The sequence below is a fragment of the Talpa occidentalis genome, unplaced genomic scaffold (genome assembly GCF_014898055.3).
Source record: "Talpa occidentalis isolate TD23 unplaced genomic scaffold, MPIMG_talOcc4v2.1 talOcc4.8, whole genome shotgun sequence".
Lineage (NCBI taxonomy): Eukaryota > Metazoa > Chordata > Mammalia > Eulipotyphla > Talpidae > Talpa > Talpa occidentalis.
The window spans coordinates 19,900,464-19,921,115 of NW_023605194.1; the positions used below are offsets into that span (position 1 = coordinate 19,900,464).

Consider the following 20,652-nt stretch of genomic DNA (forward strand, 5'->3'; position numbering starts at 1 on the left):
ACACTTTGAAACCACCTGTGAAAGAATTAAAGACCCAGGGGGGCAAAACCCCCATCACAAACAGAATCTCACTGATCAAGTGTGAAAGAAAAGGAAGAAAGAAAAAGCCAAGTAGATCTTTGCAGGCAACCACTAGATGGACATAGAATTCAAAAACATTCTTTAGTGAGATCAAGGATGGCAGGCTTTGAAGCCTGGAGGGCTGGCGAGTCTCAGAAACGGCCTGGCCGTGGCAATCCCCACACTGAAGCGTCCACAGTCTTGCACTTGCTGGAGTAAAGCATTTAAATTGGAACAATGTCAAATTTCACAGCTATCTTATGTCCAGTGACCTTACGGGACCCCAGGGAAAAGACAGATAAAAAATGATTGTTCTTAACAAGTTCCTGAAAGGGAAGAAGTCACATAGGCAACCTCAAGAAACAACTTTTCAAAATGCAGACATGCAGGGTAGCAAGCAAACAGTGTTTATTTATTCATCTATTTATTCTTTTTACTTATGACTGATGGTATGTTGCACTCCTCACAGAACACATATAAAGTTCTGTAAGTACAGTACATTTATTAATGAGGATGATGTTATTGTGGGAAAAGAGGAGATAACTAATCTGCATCATTTAATCATTTTGAAACAGGTTTTGTTAGAATGAGAGGACATAGTAGTATTTGACCAGCAAAAATCCGTACATTATGTGAAAAAATAATTGAGGACAAAGACAAGATCTCGAACTTTTGCTGTTTTCTAGACAAGGATTTTAATGACACTTCACACCCCCTAACTCTAAGAGAATTATCTTAATTTTTTTTCCCTTTTAAAAGAAACATTATCTCACTTTTCCCACCTCCTTTTCCAGAGGAGCCACTATCAGAGAATTCAGGTATATAATTCTGTTTTTATTTTGTATTTTTACATAATAAATATATATGGTCCCTAAAGAATTACGATTTTTTGTGTTAAAATTTTTTGTAAGTGCATAATACTGTATTCTAAATTTATTTATTTTGGTTATTTCACTCAACTTTGTTTTTACCACTTATCTTCCTTGTTTTTGCATTGATGTTTTAAAGGAATAAATCAAGCAGGAGGAGTAGAAAGAAAAAGCTTATTTAAAGCCAGAAAGAAAAAGAAAAATACTGGATGGTCTCACTCATAGCAGGAATTTAGAAAACCTAAATAAGGGACCAGGAAAAAAGACTAATTATAGTAAAAAATAAAAATCAACAAGCAACTATAAACCAGAGACACACTGTAGAGGGCGGGGTAGGAGGGATTACAGTCAAAATAAGGGGGCTGGGAATTGTATGGGGACTATAACCAAGATGAAAATGCATACATTGTGCAAAAATGAAAAATGATGTAAAAAATACATGAAATAAAAATTAAAAAAAAAAGAAAAAGCTTATTTACACCAGAATAGTTACATTTATGTTTCTGCCCGTCTTTAATTGGGAGACTAAAGTCGGGAGGACTTCTTGGAAGAAGGGAGTCCTAAATTGAGTTACTGAAACATGAAAATATGCTAAGTGACAAAGAATGCCATAGGGCATTTCAGGAAAAAAAAATTTTTTTAGTTTCCTAAAATAGGAATTATGAGGTTTGCTTTATGATCTTTCCTTCACTATTTAAAATATAGCATCGATGACTTTTTCTTTTAACTTTTTGCCTTGATGAAGGCTTATGACTGTAAGAGATACATTTAGAAAGGGATGCTACACTTAGGGGAAGTAAAGTCAATAAAACAAAACAGCTCTAGAAATCCTATACTTAAGTCGAACAGGTATACAACAACCAATTACAAATGAAAGAATCTTTGATCAGTGGAATCTTTAGAGTGCGCTGAATAAAATACATTCAAAATGTATTTGGAGAGTGAGATAAAGATATGGAGGTCAAATGAGTGCTGTGTATGTTAGTAGTTTTAATTTTACCTTGTCAGCACCCTTGTGTACAAAACTTGAGAGCAAGACTTTGATTTGTTCAGGTTTCTGTAAGGAGGGGCTACAGAATCCTTGAAGCATGATTTGAAAAAGATGGATAAGATATTCCACCCAAAATTCAACATCACCTTTAATCTTGCCCTCTCCTCCTCTAATCCCTAGGTAATGTTTTGTGCTTCTTTTGCAGGAAAGCAATTTTGTTAATCACTTTAGCACCAATTCTTGCATCCCTGGCAATACTCAGAACTGCTTCCATCCAAGTCTTTGATGTGGGAAAGAAACACACACACTCTTTCGCATGTAATCTGAAAACAATTCACCTCTTGCCAATGAATGCACAGCACTCCACTTTAATAGAGAGCAAGTTCTGTGGAGGTTTCTAATCCTTTCTGCCAAAGAAGAGAAGAGAGAATCACTCAGGTAGCCCAACCTCATTCAGGAGTTAAAATCACTTGGAATGTTTTGTGGTGTGTTTGGGGCTTTTTAAAATATCACTTGCTGAAGATTACTGCACTCAGGGGAAATCAAAACAACTCAAGATCAAAAAAAATAAATAAATAAAAAATAAAAAATAAAAAGATTCCCCATCCCCAACTCAAACAGGATATTCTTCTCAATGCAGATAACTCTTGATCTAAGTGTATTATAAGAAACCTGCTTTAATCCCTCAAAGCAATGGTGTTATAGATAAGTAGCAGTAACTGAGGTGGCTTAAATTCCAGAAATGTACAAAAGATTTGGTTGGAAACAAAACTAAAACAGAAAGCTCAATCTCATTGCTGTGACTTGAAGGGGTAAATTTAGGGCTGTAAAAATGCAAAGAATGATGTCTAAAAGAGAAATAGCCATAAAAATCTAGAATTGTCTTAATGGTTTTATAGGTAACTTACGGTGTGTTTCAATGTGTTTTTGTAGCGTGTATAAGCATTGTAAGAAAGTGAAATTGTTTTACTGATTTTGGGTCTGATGGACTTGATTTGAAAATTTTTATGTACTTACTATGATGTTACAATATTCTGAAACTATTTCGTCAGTGATTTTTTCTTTTTTTATAATTTTTAGTTGAATTTAGTCCTTTTTAGTCCTTGTTTATTCCTTTTCCTAAACGTATCACTGCTTTAATGTAATAGGGTGGACTTTATTCTTTTCTTTCTGTCAGTAATCATCCTACTTTAACAATTTGGGTATCATTTTGATATACTTTCTGACATCTCAGTTAACATACTGCAAATTACCCCTACCCCCTTCTTCACTATAGGTCTGTTACAAAGTAATGGCAGTTTCTTTCAGTGTGGCCTTTTACATTTACTTAAAATATTTGAAAATGCCCTTTCACTTTTTAAAGAGAAATAAAACTTACTTACTAGGTAATACATGCTAATAGTTTATAGTCAAAAATTCAAAAGGTATAAAATAGTATATAGTGAAAAGAAACCCTGTGCCCCATCCACCCAGTCCCTCTTCTTAGAAGCAAACACTGCTACTAGGGTTTTGTGTATCTTTCCAGAGGTATTTGGCATATAACAGTCAAGGCACGAATATAGTTTCCCTTCCACAAGTAGCAATACATTACACACAGTGTTCTGTATTTTGCTTTTTTCACTTAATGTATATTAAGGATCCTTCTATAACAATGCATATGATATTCATTCTTTTTCACAGCTGGTTGTTAGTCTGTGCTACAGATGTTTCATGGTTTATTTAAGCAGATTAGAATACATTTGACCCAAACATTTCTATTCTCTGTCAGTGGCTTACTTTTTTTCTAACGTTGGTCCTGTGAGTCAGTCATGGGTACTGTTGAATAGTGATTTTAGTTGTAACATGAAAGGCTCTTCAGCAAATATAAAACAAATTATTTTTTAAACGTTTTATTTTATTTTTTTTTTATAGAGGCATGCTTTATTTATTTATTTATTTGTTTGTTTGTTTGTTTTGTTTATACATGCACTGGGTACAGTCAGAAGCGCGGGAGGGCGAGAGAATTCACCAGAGCCAGAGCAGGGAGCAGAGCAGGCAGAAGGACCAAAGCACACTGCTGAGGGGAGCAGCGGGCGGCAGGAGAGGTCTGCGCGCCATGTGGGACCCTCCTCTGGTGGCCGGGGAGCAGCGGGGATCGAACCGGCGCCGCAGAGGCCGCGGGCAGCTTCGCAACCCAGTGCTCAACCGCTGCGCCACCAGGGAGGCCCTATTTTTTAAACATTTTAAAGCATTAAAAAATTATCCAAAGGGATATGAGATTACTGTTAAAAAAACAACAACAAAAGCCAGCAGCACAAACCTGGCATTATGGAGTTGTATGATGCCAAGACTTTCAGTTGTATTCCTCTTAGTCTCATCATGAATCCCCCTAGATTGTGTCATGCCTTTACGGCTCAAAAATTTAAAATTCTGTTGTCCCTGTATGAGTTAAGATAGGATACTGAATTGAGAATTTTCTAATAGTTGATGTTAACTTTAATACTTTTAACCTATGAAATATTATTAAAAATTTTAATGTATTATTGAGGTAATATATTTTTATTGAGGTAACATATACAACACTATAGGTTCACACATCTTCAATGTATGTTGCTACATCATGTCCCCCACCTAAGCCATCAATAATCCTCTACTACAGTCTTTAAAATATTATTAAATATTGTTTTACCCACCAGTTTGATATGTTGTCTTATACATGACTTAGGACTCAAATCAGGGGAATTGGAGCTTCTAGATGACTTTAGTTCTTTGGAAGAGCTAGTTTAACCATGGGGCTTGGCCATTTGTGAATTTTTTCCTGTTATTTAGTGGCCCAAGAAGAGATGGAGATCTTGAGAAATTTTGTGTTACGTCTCCTGGATTGTACCACATATCTGCTGAGAATGGTCATGCCATGCATGAGCACCTGGGCAAGAGTTCCTTTGTATTTCGTGGTGTCTTCATAGCACTTGGAGGCCCATCCCCTTACCAAGTAAGGGTATGAACGCTTAAGTCTGTCTGGCCAGGACTGATTATCTGCGTGATTATTGTTTAGTTCTCAGTGAGACTGACTTCAGTTTTAGCCTTTTGATCTGTCCATTTTGCTCCTAATTTATGAGCTTCTATCACGGATGTGAAGTTTAGCTTCTTACTGCTCACTCTTAGAGGGAAACTTTTCTAGTGGAAGCCTTTCTTCGGTGTGAAGCAGAGCTGGTATTGATGTGTAGTGACAGAGTTGGTGGTCTGGTGGCCATTGTCCTGTTAGGAGCAGGTGAGCTTGCTAAATTCCTTGTGTTTGGAAACTTCTCCTTTGCTTGTGTTGCCAAAGGAAGAAGATTCAAGCTGTACTCCTTGTTTCCAGGTCAACCTGCTGATTGGGAACCTGAGACGAGGCCCTGGGGCTAGCTGGGACTTCTTCCTGCTTTTCTGTTCATGAGAGTAACTAATGATAGCATTACTTAGCAGAGAAATGTGGAAATGTTTTCTTTTCCTCACTAAGTTTCATTTTATATTTTATCATTCTCACCCCCTGACATGCTCTTCTACCCATTATAGAGCTATGATCCCTTAAATTCTGCGTCCATATATCATTTATATAAAATTTGTGCTCTGATTTCTCAGTTGTAATATTAAGAGTGTTTCTGGGAATGATATCTGACTCTTTAAAAAATGAATCTTTCTAGTAGAGCTGTTAATTTTAATGACTAGAAATCTTAAGTAGAGGTTTACATCTTGTTAGAGGTGACCTTATGGGGCATTTTTACTTTTTTCTTTTGCATTTGGGGTGACAGGAGAAGGTTTTATAATATCATGAATTTCTATAACTCAGGAAATACACTGCCTTGATCTGCGTTACAATTTTTTAAAAGATTTATTTATGCATACAAGAACTGGGGTACAGGCCAGAGGTGTGGGGAATGAGAGGATTCACCAGAGACAGAGTGGGGAGCAGAACAGGCAGATTGACTGAAATACACTGCTGGGCCTCCCAGTGGCGCAGCGGGTTGAATGCAGTGCTGTGAAGCTGCCTGCAGCCTCTGCAGTGCAGGTTCAATATTCCCAGCTGGCCAGGGAGATTCCCACATGGCGTGACAGACAATGGTAGTGGTAGTGTTATGCTCTATGCCTTGAAAGTGAAATATAAAAATTATTTGGAATTCTTCTGTGTGAGATATTTGTAAAAAACTAGCTTAATTAAATTATTTTTTTAAATTTATTTTGAGAGTTTGTGCTGTTTTCATTGCTTTTTTTTTTTTTAATGCCCATAATGGCATCTCTTTTATTTATTTGTTTGTTTGTTTATTTATACAAGCAGTGGGTACAGTCAGAAGCACGGGAGGGTGAGAGAATTCACCAGAGCCAGAGCAGGGAACAGAACAGGCAGAGTGATGAAATACACTGCTGAGGGGAGCAGTGGGCGCCGCAGGAGAGGTCTGTCGCGCCATGTGGCACCCTCACCGGCGGCCGGGGATCGAACCAGCGTTGCAGAGGCTGCGGGCAGCTTCGCAGCCCTGCGCTCAACTGCTACGCCACCAGGGGAGGCCCCTTAATTAAATTTTTTTTTTTTTTATAGAGGCATGTTTTTATTTATTTTTTTGTTTGTTCGTTCGTTTTGTTTATACATGCACTGGGTACAGTCAGAAGCGCAGGAGGGTGAGAGAATTCACCAGAGCCAGAGCGGGGAGCAGAGCAGACAGAAGGACCGAAGTACACTGCTGAGGGGAGCAGTGGGCGGCAGGAGAGGTCTGCGCGCGATGTGGGACCCTCCTCTGGTGGCCGGGGAGCAGCCAGGGATCGAACCGGCGCTGCAGAGGTCGCCGGCAGCTTTGCAACCCAGCGCTCAACTGCTGCGCCACCAGGGAGGCCCTAATTAAATTATTTTTAACATGTAGGTATAAAAACTTCTTAGGCGTTTTCTTTAGAAAGCCTGATTATCATGGCAATACATATTCACTGCAGAAACTTAGAAAATGCAGGAAGATGTAAAGCAACAGAAAAAGAACTACCTGTGAGTCCTCCTCTCATAGGCATCCATTTCTAGCATTTGTTCATATTGCCTTCTAGTAATTTTCTGCATAAAGTAACTTTTAAGTAGTACTTTAAATTATCTCATATGAAATAAAAATACTTTATCATTGAATATGACAGTATTTCTAATAGTATTTCAGAATATAAACTACTAACTTGGTAGTTTCTGAAAACGACACTTTGACCTCCTTATCCTTTCACTTATGAGGTGCTCAAATGTTTATAAGTAGAGCATTCAATGGTAGGCCTCTTCTTTTGCTTTCTAAAACTCAAATTTGTTCTTTATTTTACTATTACATAATGCATGTTTTATTTTTTTTTTAAGATTATTTTATACAAGAACTGGGGTACAGGTCAGAAGCACGGGAGGGTGAGAGAATTTACCAGAGCCAGAGCGGGGAGCAGAACAGGCAGACGGAGCAGAACAGATAGACGGAGCAAAGACACTGCTGAGGGGAGCAGCAGGCGAGGCACGAGAGGTCTGCTGCTTTGCAGCACGGCGCTCAACCTCTGTGTCATCGGGAGGGCCCCATAATGCATGTTTTAAAATGGAATAATGTTTGAGTAAACTCATTGGCTAGTTAAAAACTGGCAATGGTCTGGGCTTCACATCTCCAAATTTCTTGTTGTACGGTGTGTTTGAATTCATGACAACTCTATTTTTCTTTATGAGAGAATTTATTTTGTAAAGGTAATACATACTTGTCACTTACAAGATCAAGCAATACAGTAAGTACATAGTAAAATCCAAAAATTCTGCTACCTAGAAGTAACCATTATTAACCTCATTCCAGAAAATTTCCTTTTGCATATGTAAGGGAGGGATAAATTTACAAAAAAATGCTCATATAATACATAATACATAAATTGCTACTTTTAAGAGAAGAAAATGAAGCTAAGTTTAGTTAAATATTCTTTTGCAATATATATTCTCACAAATCCCATTAAAGTTTTGCAAAAAGATTATGAGAAGCATTAAGGGGTTGTAGGTTTGTCTGTATATAAAAAGTAATTGAGACAAGAGCAAAAGTTACTTTGAAGCAGCTTTTGTTTAGATAATAGTACTGCTAGATGGACAGAGGTAAAGTATAACATTTAGATATCTTCTTATTAGTTGTAAGGGGCCTTAGAGGACCTTGAATTCAATGCCTTATTCCATTTTTTGCTATGTATGGCAAAGGCCTGATTCAGAATACAAGATTTGTAGTTATATTATCTGAATTGATACCTGTTCTGCCAGTTAGCAACCATGTGGCCACAGGCCTCAGTTTCATCTTCTCCAAGACAGGCTAGTAGTAGCTTTTTCATGTGCTTGTTGATAGGCATAAGGGAGACAATACCTGTAAAGTTCTTATGTTAATAGTGTCTCATACACAGTAAGAGCTGAATAAATATAAGCTATTATTATTATAGAGGAATGTTAGCATCTGAGCCAGAGTATGACATTGAAAACTGTCATTCACAAAATAATCTCTTTCTCATTCATCTTAGAATAACTTCCTTATTAAAGCTGCCTACTCCACAAGTTAAAGGCTGGGGCCCTTAGGACTTAATGAGTGGACATCTGGGCATGAGAGTGCTGGATGTGTGAATAGGCTCCTGATTGTCACCTGTATTTATATGAATGGACAGAATACAGTTCTAAACATAATTATACACTACCTATAACAGCAACAATCACTACTATGCATGTTGCTTACATGAACATGCAGAAAGAATTTTATATCCGTGTTTAAAAATCCTCCTTAAAAGTAAACCGATACTGGGCCTCCCCTGGTGGCGCAGCGGTTGAGTGCTGGGCTGCGAAGCTGCCCCCAGCCTCTGCAGCGCTGGTTTGATCCCTGGCCACCAGCAAGGATCCCACAGCGCAGACCTCTCCTGCTGCCCGCTGCTCCCCTCAGCAGTGTACTTCGGTCCATCTGCCTGTTCTGTTCCCTGTTCTGGCTCTCTGGTGAATTCTCTCACCCTCCCGCACTTCTGACTGTACCCAGTGCTTGTATAAATAAATAAACAAATCTTTTAAAAAAAAAAGTAAACTGATAATAGTTTTTCTAAAAACAAGGTATGAAATTCACACTGAGCTTTAATTTTTAATATACTGTGAATTATTCCATGTTTTTGGCATAGAGTGTTTTTGGTTTTTAATTTGAATTTTATTAGTAATATGCAAATTAAGGGCCTCCCCGGTGGCGCAGCAGTTGAGCGCTGGGTTCGATCCCTGGCTGCTCCCCGGCCACCAGAGGAGGGTCCCACATGGCGTGCAGACCTCTCCTGCCGCCCGCTGCTCCTCTCAGCAGTGTACTTCGGTCCTTCTGCCTGCTCTGCTCCCCGCTCTGGCTCTGGTGAATTCTCTCACCCTCCCGCGCTTCTGACTGTACCCAGTGCTTGTATAAACAAAACAAACAAACAAATAAATAAAACATGCCTCTAAAAAAAAATATGCAAATTAAAATTATTAATAAAAAACTTTATAAAAACCAAGGTAAATTTTACCCCCCCCCCACCTTATTTCATTATGACTGGCTCCTGAATTTGAACTTTGAGGAAGCTGATGATTTTTTTTTTTTTTTAAAGATTTATTTTTATTTATTTATTTATACAAGTACTGGGTACAGTCAGAAGCGCAGGAGGGTGAGAGAATTCACCAGAGCCAGAGCGGGGAGCAGAGCAGGCAGAAGGACGGAAGTACACTCTGAGGGGAGCAGCGGGCGGCAAGAGAGTTCTGCGCGCCATGTGGGGCCCTCCTCCGGTGGCCGGGGAGCAGCCGGGGATTGAACCTGCGCTGCTGAGGCTGCGGGCAGCTTCGCAACCCAGCGCTCAACCGCTGCGCCACTGGGGAGGCCCCACAGTTGATTTTTTTGACATACCCAGTCCTAAAAATGAATTTTAAAAAAAATGATTTTTTTGTAGTGTGGTTCTTTTCAAGTTTGGGTTAAACCTCAAATTGGATTTTGTTGGTGGGGGAAGGGTAGGGAGAATTGATGAAAAATTGTAGTTGCTTCTTTAAGCTGAGACTAAACTAGGTTAGAAACGTTATTTTTTAATGCTCAGGAATTTAGGGATACAAGTTACCACCAGATAACAGAATATATGTCAGTTTTCCATTTTGACTTTTCCTTTCTGCATAGGGAGTACTTTGACTTTTTTTTTTTTTTTAAGATTTATTTATTTAGAGAAGTACCGGGGCACAGGCCAGATGCGTGGGAGGGTGAGAGGATTCACCAGAGACAGAGCGGGGAAGACTGACGCAGACTGACGAAATACACTGCTGAGGGGAGTAGTGGGCAAGACAGGAGAGGTCCGCCTTGCCATGTGGGCATCTTCCCTGCGGGTGGGGATTGAACGGGCACTGCAGAGGCTGCGGATAGCTTCACAGCGCGGTGCTCAACCGCCTGCGCCACCAGGGAGGCCCGGGAGTACTGTGACTTTTTAAAGAATTCTTTAAACCATAAATTCTGCTTTAAACAGTTCACTTGTCCCCTAGTTTGGATGTGGATGAGTGATTTTTCAAATGATGTTTTAATTTCTTCATCAATGAAGGTGACATGGGATAAAGAGTAAACTGCACTTGTGTGACTGGATTTTAATCCTGACAGTTTAACTTGGGTTAATTAAGTAGTTTTCTGTCCCTTCATGGTGCTCTACTAAAACTAGGTATAATGTGGATGACCTACTCAGCTTTAATTGGTGTAAAGGAATGGTTCAAAAATAGTCAAATGGTAAATTACAAATGTGACTAACATAAATCTGAACACCAAATGTAGAAACGTTATGATGTATTCCTCAATGTCTTGCTTCTAGAGTGGCTCACAGTACATGATAACTGTTGAGCTGATGATGCCATTACCTCAGTTTGCAGTTTTCCTACCTTAACAGTTTTCTAACAGTATAGTACTGTGAATAAGTATATTTCTTTATAATGATCTCTAAGAGAGGAACAAAATTATTTCCTTGCACTGCAGTGTCATATTAATATTGTTTTTAATAAGTAAAAACCACTGAATGGAGTTTGGAAATCTTTGTCTACACTAACCCCTCACCCCTTCTTTTTTTTGGGTAAGGATATTTTTTGTAACAGGATTTGACCTGTAACTATTACCTGAGAATTTTCTTAGAGGAGTTCAAAGCATTTTACAGGGATCATCTCATCCCTCGAAAGTCAGGCAGAGGTATTATCTCCACTACAAACTGAGAACACTAAAAGGACAAGATAGGTGGGGTTTTTGTTGTTGTTTTGCTAAGATCAAAAAGTAATTCCAGGGCAAAGCCAGATTCCAGTTTGACCTTGTTACATGATGCTTCTGTAGCACTATAATGTGATGTAGTTGCTTCCCAAGTCTCTCCTTGGCTATGCTAGATATTGAATAATTTCCAGAGTTGACTTCTCATTCATTCTTGCTCTCTGAAAATGGGTCTTAAGAAGAAAATACAAAATAAAAACCTCAAGTTCTCTCTGTCAGAATTTGAGGGACAGGATACACAGCCAGGGATAAACATCTTCCTCCCCACCCCCACTTCTAGCCCAGTACTGTCCACAGTAAGACAAAATACAGGCTGTCAATGCAAGTCTCATGTACAAATTAAAATTACTAGTGGTTACATTAAAATATATTTTACGCAGTGTATCAATAATATTATCACTTCAAGGGGGTGGGGCGCGGGGAGGGGAGGGATTGGGGTCAAAATAAGGGGGTTGCAATTGTGTGGGGAATATAAAATTTATTTAAAAAATATCACTTCAATATAAAATTACTGAGACTAGTTCACATACTTTTCCCTGTATATCTTCAAAATCTGCTGTGTATTTCACCGTTTCAGCATATTTCAATTTGAACTAGTGACATTTCTGATGCCTAATAGCCAGCCACCTGTGACTGGGGGGGATCCTGTTAGACAGCATGTCTAAACTTCAGTAGGTTTTTCTTAGTAGATCTCCCTTCAGATCGTTGCTCATGTGAGTGGAATGAGTAGTGTGGGGAAGGGCTCCTAGGTGACCTTGGATAATCCACTTGCAGTTGGGTGGTGACTAATAAACCCTACCTAGCCTTGCTATTTTCCAGATACCAACTGGGGTTAGTGGATCCCATCTAGAAGACTGCCACTTCCCTAAATAGCTAAAACACAAGCGCATTGCCAGGACCAGGTTCATACCCTGTGTGAGAACCTGGGCTAAGGAACCTGTCCATTTCCAGGACTGCTGTTTTGTGGGGCCCTGGTATGTGGCCTGTGGAAAGAAGGCATCAGCAGCAGAGGAAGAGGAGGGCTTCCAGAGAAGGAAGGCCAGCCAAGTGGGGGCTTCTTGAGGGCAGGGACTCCAAATAGGCGCTTCTTGAAGGTTAAAGTTCTTTTTCGGCCTTGGTCAGGTCCTTAACGGGCTCCCAAGCCAGGTGAATGAATGCCTGTGCTTCCACCGAGCGTTAGGGGCGGCCTCGGGGGCGAGGATGGGGCGGGGGTCTGTCCCAGTGCCCGGCCCGCACCCCGAAGCGGCTTCTCGGCGCGGGTGTGAGGGGCGGGCCCAGGCTTCGGCCCGCGCCGCCCCATGTGACCCGGTCCGACATGGTGTCGCCTCCTCCCGGGCGGCGGCGGCGGCTCGGGCTCGGTTCCGCGTCGGGCCGGCCCGGGGGCCGCTCATGGGCAGCCAGGGCCGCTCGGGGCCCCCGGGGAGCGCGGGATCCGGCGAGGGCGAGAGTGCGGACGCGAGGAGGCTGCAGGAGGGAAGGGTCGCCAGGGGGAAGCGGAGGAAGGGGAAGGGGAAAACAGGAGCGGGGCCAGGCGGAAGAGGAAGAGGCGCGGAAGGGAAGCCGGCGCCGCCAGAGGAGGAGGCATCGGGGCCCGGGGCCGAGGCGGGAGCAGGGGCAGGCCCGGGCGAGGAGGGAGAGGGGCCCGGCGGCCCGGAGGACGGGGCGGGAGGGCGCCTGAGGGAAGCCGAGGGCAGCGCGGAGGCCGGGAAGGCGGCACGAGGACGAGATGACGGGAAGAAGGAGGGACGGCGGGTTAGGACTGGGCGGCGGGAGGACCCAAGGCCGGGGAGAGCGCAGGGACGAGGGGGCCAGGTTTGGGGCCGCGGCACAGGCACGGGGGCGGCCATGGCGACGGCGGCCGAGGAGGAGGAAGAGGAGGCGGCGTGGGAGCCGGCCGCCCGCCCGGCCGCGGGGTCCGCGCTCTGGCGCCTGCCGGAGGAGCTGCTGCTGCTCATCTGCTCCTACCTGGACATGCGGGCCCTTGGCCGCCTGGCTCAGGTGTGCCGCTGGCTGCGGCGCTTCACCAGCTGCGACCTGCTCTGGCGCCGGATAGCCCGGGCCTCGCTCAACTCCGGCTTCACGCGGCTCGGCACCGACCTGTAAGCGCCCGCTAGCCCGCCCACCCCCAGCCCCGGGCCGGCCAGCGTCCCGGGAAAGGGCGGGGCGCCGCGGCCTGGTCGGCCTGGGGCCCAGTTCACCCCAAATTCCGAAGCCCAGCCCGGGTCTCCACCGAGGCCCTCTCTTAGCACCTAGGGGGTTCCAGGGCCCCTCTTCTTGAGGCCCCCAGCCGGGGAAGCTTCTCAAGAGCATCCATCAGTCAGCACACTCCCTGGGGTGGCTCCTCACAACTAGCCAGGTCAAGCGTTCCTCGGTTGTCTTTTCGCAGACTTGCTCTGCTGTGGCTCCTCAGCTTCTGTGGAGCCCGACTGGCCTGTGGCTTTTAACACCACCTCCTGTGCAGGTCTAAGACCCAGGTCCACTGTGTGGTCTGTCAGGACGTTTGTGTGGTTATTTGTCCTCTCACCTTCTTGTAAAGGTTCTTTGGCTTCAGGACTTGGGTAAAATGAAATACGGAGAAGGGGCTTAAACCCAACAAGCAGGCCCTAGGTCCAAGTGTCAACCATAGTTTATACCTCAGGAAGGGTGCCTGCTTATGGCGCGGATTAGGGCTAGGCTGAATACAAAGGCACGTTATGGCAATTTGGCCTGCTTCTGGTATGGGCTGAGACCTGTGAATGAAAAACTTTCCTGAACCACTTAAAATGTTAAATATGAAAGGGAAAATATGTATATAGAGTTGGAGGGAGTAAAAACTTTCAGTTTGGGTTAAAACATCCAGTTTGGGTTAATCCAGTATAATAACATTAAAGTTTGTTAAAACACCTCTAGACAACTATTTTCATTTTTAAAAGTTACCTTTCAGTTGCATACGTCTCCCTACCATTTAGTTGCTGTCAGTGCTCCTATCAGAATAGGTACATAATAAATATGACTTGTATCACGAGATTGTAAACATTCCTCTAATATTAAACTTTCATATTGTGTCTAGCATTTTGCTGTTATAGATAGCAATGGGATAAATAATTTTATGTATTTTGGGTAATAGCTTTATTGAGCTATATATCACATGCCATATAATATGTGTCTTTTTTAATTAGTTCCTTAGGATAAATTCTTGAGGTTGGCATTGGATGAAAGGTTAATAGGTTGTAAAGGTGTTATATCAAGTTACAGTGGTTCCAGCAGAGAATGACTGAACTAGTTTCATGTGAGAATTTAAAAAAAATTTGCTGCTTTAGTGGACATATCTTGGTATCTTTTGTTATTTTGCATTTCTTTTACCACTGAACAGGATAAATATTTTCCCATGTGTTTCTTTCACCTGTGAGATTTTCTGTTCCTAGTCTTTGCCCATTTATTATTAGAGTCTTGATGTTTTTCTTAAAATTGGAATTCTTGTAGGTCATAGATATTAGACTCCAATCTGTCATCTTTGATGCAAATATAAAGTAGATCTGCCCATATTTTGTGATTTTTTTCTTTTGCCCACAAAGCCGAGAAATGTATAGTTTCTCCATAGACTTGATAACTTTCCTTAATATTCTGATTTTCTTATAATTTTATTTTTTTAACAGTTAACACTTTAATCAGTATCATTTTTGTTTTGGTGCGAGGGGTGAATTCACTTATACTGTTTTCTTCCTAAACATCTGTGTAGTTATCCCTGTACCTTTTGTTAAATAATTCTTTTCCTCCTTTCAGAAAGTTTGTTTTTCCAAATATTAAGTTTATATTTGTATATGTATGCACATATATATGGGTATGTGTATGCAGCCTGTGCCACTTAGAAATGGGGATTCATTATGTATCCTAGACAGTCTCATCATTGTGCAAACATCATAAAGTGTAATTTCACCAACGTAAGTGGCATAGCCTACTACACACCTAGGCTAGGCACAGGGGCCATGGATATTCTACCTGTCCTTGACAGGTTAGTTGTTAAGTGACAGATGATTTAGTGTATGTGTGTGTTTGTTTTTTTTTAAGGATTATTTATGCATACGAGAACTGGAGTACAGACCAGAGGTGCAGGGGGTAAGAGGATTCACCAGAGACAGAGTGGGGAACAGAATAGGTGGATTGACTGAAATACACTGCTGAAGGGAGCAGCGGGCGAGACAGGGAGAGGTCTGCTACGCCATGTCGGTCACCTCCCTTGCGCCACCAGGGAGGCCCCTAGTGCATGTGTTTATATTGGATCTCTATATAACCTCAGTTTTGTTCCACTGCTATAGTTTTACATTTCCATACTATTAAAAATATTGTTGCTTTTGATAGAGCCCAATTATCTGTTAGACTATCCTTGTTTGATTTTGCATGTTTGTCACTCACCCCCAGAAAAAAAAAATCCTGTGCCTTTTCAAAAGTTTTTATGACTTTCACTGTGAAGTTCCCACATGTCTGTTTTCCGTGTATTCCCAAATATATTTGGCAATCTCTTTCAATATGTTTTCCAGCTGGGTATTATTAATGGTATACAAAATTACTTTAATTTTTTGTAAATATTGAACCTGGTCATTTTGATGAACTTCTATTAATTCCAGTACAATTTTTGTTAATGATGATAATGATGCTTTGGGATTTTTTTGAAATGCAGTCTTAATTACCTTCTTTTTCAAAGAACATAGCGGTTGATATGTAAAAGAAATTAAAATAAGTGGAAACCAAACCAATCAAAGCAAAGTTTGGTTTTCCTTATAGAGATTAAGTGAACAAATGAAAGAATTCATGTTTATTTTTCTTTTCATTTCAAATGCTCTAAAGGAGAAAATGGGAATGAGTGTGCATTCTATAAGCAATAATAAAGTGAAAATGTGTTTATGGTATAAAGTGCTTTGAGACTGTCAAGTGATATGATTTTAGTATTAGCCATGTGTGTTTTGATTTCTTGACTGTCCTAGGATGAGGTATCTAGGAAGTTGTTTTTCCACAGTACTTGATAAAGAGCAGGGTCACTGCTCATGTTTTCTGAGTTGCGGGGAGAAGTTATACGTATTACAGCAGGTGGAGAGAGTGTTTACCAGTGTGGTCTCTTTCTGGACAGCTGCAGAGATGTGATAAGCCACCAAGAGAGTTGTTGTCATCTCTGGAGGGAGACAGCATACATCCCAGCCCTCTTTGTGCATAAAGGAACCTGGGTCCAAAGTACAGTGAGAGAATGGCTGCTTGGGTAGTTGGCAGGGCTATAATATAGACTTTGGGCTTATTTACTGCAGTCTGGACATTGAGATAAGTTTTCAGAAGTACAACCCAAAACTTCATTTATCAGAAGCAACACAGCCTCACTGGACCTGAATTTTACCATCTTTAGAGAATGGGAGTAACATACCCAGTAATATGAGGCTTACATGTAGTAATGTGTAGTTGCCAGCACATTGTCCAGTCATAGTAGTAGTAAATTGTTGTAAAATGGAACTTTTTTTTTAAAAGATTTATTTTCATTTATTTATGCATATGAGAACTTGGTTGTATGCCATACAAGAACTTGGGTGTATGTGGGGCACAGGGGATGGTGAGAGGATTCATCAGAGATTGAATGGGGAGCAGAACAGGTGGATCTACTGAATGACACTGCTGAGGGGAGAAGCGGGCAAGGCAGGAGAGGTCTGCTGCGCCATGTGGGTCAGCTCCCTGGCGGGGGATGGAATTCATGCTGCAGTGGCTGGAAATAGCTTAATAGCTGAGACTTTAACCCCTGTGCCACCAGTGAGGCCCCTAAAAGTGAAACTTTTTATTTGCTTGGGTTCTCCTGTAATCAGTATGTATATAACAAAAGTGGTTTTATTTAGAGTGTGCCTGAAGTCAGGTGGATGAAACACGTGAGAGAGAGAGAGAGAGAGAGAGAGAGAGAGAGAGAGAGAGAGAGAGTGTGTGTGTGCACGCGCGTGCACAAACATCGCTTCTCTTACCTGTCTTGAATGTTTTTAGAAACATGACAGCAAAACCTGTTGGCTTAGAGTCTGCATTGCCTACCAAAGTGACTCTTGATTCTCAGAAACACAGACTACTAAAGTTTAGTGACCTTCCGGCCCAGGGCAAGTCTCGTTCAGTTTGGCTGTTCCTAACTGATCATAGCTTTGTTGAGTAAGATGAACTGTTTTGGTTCCTTGTGATTTGTTAATGGTCTTATACTTGTGCTTGAAGGCATTTTGACCACTTAAAACCACAAACAAATAATTTGCTTCCCTTTAGGCCTCTTGCCCAAACACTGGTAGTTATCCTGACCCTCTGTGTGTGTGTGTGTGTGTGTGTGCGCACGTGCTCGCGCCCATGTGTGTTTAAATTAGACATAAAGATAATTTGAGTCAGTCATCTGGGTTAAAATCAGTTTTGTTTAAATATTTCACAAAGCCTAGGGGAACAGAAACATCTTTAATATAGAAAAATGAAGGAACTATTTTATAGAACTGTTTTTTAAGTTTTCCTGAATGAATAGTGGAAAAACTATCTTAATTCATTCTTTCGGAACAAAACAGTGACAGTTGACTGTCATTTTTATAATGTAGGCTAAATATAAGAAGTTAAATTGACATAACAAATGAAAAAGCAGAAGTGCTGTCTGCAAATTCTGATCCTGAAAATTAAAAGCAAAGAGTGGAAAGAAGAATGTGTGTTTGTTTATAAATCTACTTTTAAAGAAATATTTTTGTCAGTCTTAGGGAAAACTTACTTGATCTTCTACCTCCCAAATTAAATCCTACATGCTTAAAATTGAATTTTACTTAAATGTCCTTCCAGCAATACCCGATGCTCTCTTGCATTTGCCTGTGATAGAGATTCCTAGAATTTAACAATAGCTGTTTAGGGAGTAAGGCTCTTGAGGTGTTTGCCCTGGCATGTACATTCATTCCTCAGCCAGGGTTGTAGGCTTGGAGCTCTTTGAGGCTAGGGGACTAGGGTATCTATTTCAGTGATGATTAACGTCCAGAGTGGTGAGATGGATACAGATAAGCAGTGTGTGTTTGTTTGTTTTAAAATGATTGCGCCTAAGAGCATTTTTTGGCCTAGAAAGCATAAAGTTTCCTTTTTTAACTCTGAAAAGAGAAGGCATTGCTGAGTGGTTACATTTAAGGCCTAAACAGTGATTTTCAGAAAACATTTAGCCACTTAAAGTAAACTTAGGCTTTCTCCTTTACCTTTCTGCCTTACCTAGGAAGGAGAGTCTCTTATTCTTTATTGAAAACTTCTGTATATGGATGTATTTATCTTCAGCCATTTTGAAAGACCATATTTTGAATGGTTTTTTGAGTTAATAAAAGTTGAGTCAGTTTACATGCTTGAATAAATAAGACAATACACCCGTGGAAGCATGAAATGGTGTCGTGCAGTCAGTACCTCCAAGGGCAAAATGCAAGGATGGAAGAGGCCTTTTCTTCCAAGACCATGAGACTATAGAAATTGCTTATATCCTTCCCATTCTTGTAAAACTTAAGTAGTAGGGGATGAATTTCTTAGCTTTCAAGGCAGAAACATGGGGAAGTCCAAAGTCCCATAACTTGCATGATAAGGAATTCATATTGGAATAAGGTTTCTGAAAATATTTTAATATTCTGTACGTTCAGATTTTTTGTGTCTAGCACCTTCACCTTAGGTGAAGATAGTGCTTAAGCAGTTTGAATCAAAATGACAGTGAGATTACTGAAGAAGCATACAGATTTTTTAAAAGAGATTTTTGAGTGTTTGATATAGAAAAGAATCGCCTTTGTGTGACAACTTAACCTTAACTCTGGGTTAACCCTGGATTGAGTTAACTTCTCGTCTGGATTTATAAACATGGAGTAAGGAGAAGATGAGATCAACTGTGTGAAAAAATGAGAAAGTTGAGTTTTGAATTTTTAGTAAAAATGGGCATATCCCCCACTTTGTTCTATAGACACAGATATTTGCCAAGCTTCAGAATTTACCTCAGGTGTGTCAGCTATCGAGTGAGTTTGAGAATCCTAAGATTTTCAATAGTAAACTTCTTGAGACAAGTCCTTTCTATTCAGCAGTTTTCCTTAGATTTGAACAGGATCCAGATGGGAGTCAATGGAGGCAAGATGGCTGCACTAATTAAGAATATGTTTATGAATCTTGCATCCTGTGACTGCTTGAACTATATCTGAAATTGAGTGTGCGGCTATTCGGACAAAGAATTTATCTCCTGTTAGAGGTTTGGCTGCTTTGTCTCAACTTTTAAGTGAGTTTGTCATTATATCCAGATTGTTCACATTGCCCACCCTGGATGTCTGGGCCACCCAATGGGCCCTGTGCCTGCCCCTCTTTAGCCCACAATTAATTGCCAGTGCATTCTTTCTTCTTTTCCTTCTCTTTTGGTATTTGACATGAGCTCAAATTGCTGAGAAAGGTGACAACTGTGAAATGAAGTCAAGGCTTGGAGACACCTTAAAAAATACATGCAAAGGCCACTAAATGACAAGAGCAGACTGCTAGGCTCTTTCAAAACATCGCCATGTCTGTTGATTTTCCATTCCTTGTCCACAGCACAGAATTGGAGGTCAAAGAATCATAGGAGTTAGAGATGGAAAAGACATTTGGGGTCAACCAGTTCATCCCTCCGCCTTCTCCTACCCCTGATTCCAAATCATTCCTTACATTATATTTTCTGCTCCCCCCTTTGCTCTTGTACAGTTTTCACGGTCTTCACTTCAACCTCGGCTGTCAACCTTTGGGGAATGATGCTGAAGGCTCTGTCCAGTTTCTCCTCTGCGAAGAGAGATATTGCCTCTACCCCCCTGTGAACTTCTTTGTTGGTGGTCTCAGCTGGGAAGCAGAGGCTAACTGGTGATGAGCTTTTCTAGATGGAATTGAAGAGCATTTAGTATATGATGATGTTGAGGAAGGGGAAGAGGTTTCTGGGGTACAGTGTAGTGATAGCTGAATGTGTTCTTAGATTTTGTGTTTCAAGTCTCTTTACCTGAAGGAGATTGTGTGTGTGTGTGTGTGTCTGTGTGTGTGCGCGCGCGCGTATGTGTATACACAAGGAACATGGTGTTGGGGAGGTCGACAAAGACAAGGAAATTACATAGATTAGGAGTTAGATAACAACCCTAACTTAGATATTGACGAGTTGAGCACATAAATTAAAAATATTAATTCTGTGGAGTGGTAGAGGATTGTTTCAAGAAATACATGTTAGGGATGAAATAGAGTGGTAGCTTACTGTACAGCTTCAGCTTAGAGTCAAGTCGAGGAGAACAGATAGTTTGGAGACAGGTGTTTTGGACTAGGGGACGCTGTTGGTTTTGGGGTCTTCCTGTGCTTTAAGAAAGTAGAGAAAGAGGGTCTTCTGCTTACCTGCTGCCTCATTTGGCAGGGGGAATGGCCAATTTTAGAGGCAGCTTTGGAAATTTCCCTGCTCCCCATCTTGTTCCAGCAGCTGTTGGGAGCTGTCCGAAGGGGGTATTATATTTCTTTTGGTAAC

The 20,652-nt window shown here is 41.2% G+C and overlaps 1 protein-coding gene across 4 annotated transcripts in view; it reads left to right on the plus strand.

Annotated features, from left to right (window-relative positions):
- Nucleotides 1-20,652, plus strand: part of FBXW4 (F-box and WD repeat domain containing 4) — a 116,250-nt gene that overhangs the window by 21,305 nt on the left and 74,293 nt on the right. Inside the window, exon 1 of one of the 4 annotated variants that reach the window (XM_037495985.2) lies at nucleotides 12,236-12,262. The exons of 1 other annotated variant lie outside the window; for it this stretch is intronic. Coding sequence is in view for 1 of the 3 variants with exons in the window: in XM_037495983.2 (XP_037351880.1) it covers nucleotides 12,558-13,267 (710 nt within the window). In the remaining 2 variants the exon portion in view is untranslated. Of the gene's footprint in view, nucleotides 1-12,235; nucleotides 12,263-12,296; nucleotides 12,315-12,414; nucleotides 13,268-20,652 lie in introns of those variants that run through there. 2 more of the 4 variants (XM_037495984.2, XM_037495983.2) reach the window with 2 other exon arrangements.